This window comes from Laetiporus sulphureus (genome assembly GCF_001632365.1).
Source record: "Laetiporus sulphureus 93-53 unplaced genomic scaffold LAESUscaffold_287, whole genome shotgun sequence".
Classification (NCBI taxonomy): Eukaryota; Fungi; Basidiomycota; class Agaricomycetes; order Polyporales; family Laetiporaceae; genus Laetiporus; species Laetiporus sulphureus.
In genome coordinates, this window is record NW_024468795.1 from 1 (window position 1) to 1953 (window position 1953).

Consider the following 1953-nt stretch of genomic DNA (forward strand, 5'->3'; position numbering starts at 1 on the left):
GTCGCCCACGAGGATATGTCGGGCATGACCACCTTGATGCCGTTGCGGGCAAAGTCATCCGCGAGGAGCTGGATATTCGGCGAGGTCAAGATATGGTTACGTTTGATGTCCAGCGTGCGTACTTTGTTGTTAACGAGCGAGACGCCAAAGGCATCCATGAGAAAGAGCAGGACTTTGTCCTTCGAGTAATTGCCTTCCGGGGTCGCTACATAGCACTCGACGCCGCCAATTTGCTCTATCTTGCCTGGAATGCATCATAAAGTCAGTTTGGGCTCGAGTCGAGCACGTCGGGCATAGCAAGTACGATGGCGACGCGACTTACCCGTCGGCTCTCCCTCATGACGGACACCTGTCGATCATCATGCAATCAGCCGATATTTCGAAATTGCACCACATACCTTTGAAGCAATCGTCGCAGAGGCTCATGATAGGCAGAAACAACTGCTAAACGCTCGGGAAATGCGAGCAGATGCGAGCTCGGTGGCTGGAACGCTCATGCACATGCATCGTTTCAATCTGAATATTATCTGATCAGAAGCAACGTCGACCTGCGGGCTGTGAGGATACGAACTCTGCTGACCATTGTACACACGTAAGCACGCCGAGATGACGAACGCTTTCGGGCGACACCTGCGGGCACTCAGTGCTCAGCAAGAATGACTTTCATCGTGCCTACGGCCGCCATGTGCATCGTTCACGAATCACGATCACATGACTCCGTGTCATCGCGCGACCTCGATCTAGTCAGTTTGGCAGAACTTGACCTCCTTGGACATACTCCCAAGGGTTCCGCAAACCGCGAGATCTTCTTCACCGGACCATGCGGTGGAGGCTTGCAACGGCAAGAAGAAAATGTCGTCATGCACGACTTGAAGCTCAAGTTATGTCGCGATCAACTCGTAGGCTAATTCCATCCGCTGAAATGAGCCATTGACCAAGACTTTTGACAGGCGACTGCTCACGATGCTTTCAGAGCCCTCATTAATTTATCCGACTACTCCTTGACTATCGGGACACTCTCTGGCTCCGATTACATAAGTTTTCTCGTCTCGTACATCCTCGTCCGTATGCAGCTCCAGCACTGGCATCCACATCCACTATGAATTTGGAGGGTCCGTATGTACCGTTCATGACTCCGTCCCTTCTTAATATGGTAGGATCTGCAGACTGGAACGACGATTGATAACGAGAACCAATGCAGAGCAGGGACCCTACTGGTGGATAGTAGAGGGTCTGACATCGCTCATCCTCTCGGTGGGATGTACAAACGCAGACGATGTGATCGTTACACTCCTGACATTTTGTTGTTACACCGCAAAATACATATTGACCTTCACAGATACTTCTTTACGAAATCGACCGTCGCCTTGAACGCGCCCTCCTTACCAGCCTTCACTTTCGGGTTGCTCTGTGGGCAGGAGTCGGCATATGTTCAATGCAACAACAGCAACGTGTGACGCACCAGATCCCCACGTACAGCGAAGCCGTGCGTGCAGCCATCCCAGTACGTCCTCTCGTACCCGGGTGCGAACTTGCCATTTCCGAGTAGCTCGTCAGCGACGACCTGCGATTCCTTCGGAAACTGAGTGTCCACCTCGCAGCTGTTGATCAAGAGGGGCGCCTTGGATGTATCGCGGTATTTCTATTGCTGGCGTTAGGGCCACCAGCAGCGAGAAGAGACAGCATATACGCACCTCCAAGTCGGCGGGGATCTGCAAGAGAGACGGGTGCGACACGACGGTGACGTGACTAGTGTTGCTGCGGGCGAGGTAGAACGCGGGTGGCGCGCCGAAGCAGTAGCCCGTGGTGGCGAAACGCGCCACGCCGGTCTCCTTCAGCGCCGCGACAACCTTGTCCACGGGCACCTGCCAGGTCTCGACGCCATGGCCCGAGAACCACTTGACCCTGTCGAACGTGGGAGAGGTCAATGCGTCCTCGGGGATGGGGTCGCCC

General features: G+C 54.3%; 3 protein-coding genes across 3 annotated transcripts; 1 reads left to right on the top strand and 2 right to left on the bottom strand.

The window, feature by feature from the left end:
- Positions 1-21: 21 nt before the first annotated feature.
- LAESUDRAFT_816942 (uncharacterized protein) lies at positions 22-426 on the bottom strand (the record flags this gene model as incomplete). Its single annotated transcript, XM_040914834.1, has 4 exons — positions 22-68; positions 123-244; positions 323-349; positions 399-426. Coding segments are annotated over 4 exons (222 nt in total), but the record flags the coding sequence as incomplete, so codon positions are not given.
- A 257-nt stretch (positions 427-683) lies between these two features.
- On the top strand, positions 684-1103 carry LAESUDRAFT_765538 (uncharacterized protein; the record flags this gene model as incomplete). The annotated part of the gene is made up of 2 exons (XM_040913714.1): positions 684-899; positions 951-1103. The coding sequence occupies 2 exons, from the start codon at positions 684-686 to the stop codon at positions 1101-1103; spliced, it is 369 nt and encodes a 122-aa protein (XP_040757174.1).
- A 230-nt stretch (positions 1104-1333) lies between these two features.
- Positions 1334-1953, bottom strand: LAESUDRAFT_688950 (uncharacterized protein; the record flags this gene model as incomplete). Its single annotated transcript, XM_040906006.1, has 3 exons — positions 1334-1408; positions 1463-1642; positions 1695-1953. Coding segments are annotated over 3 exons (514 nt in total), but the record flags the coding sequence as incomplete, so codon positions are not given.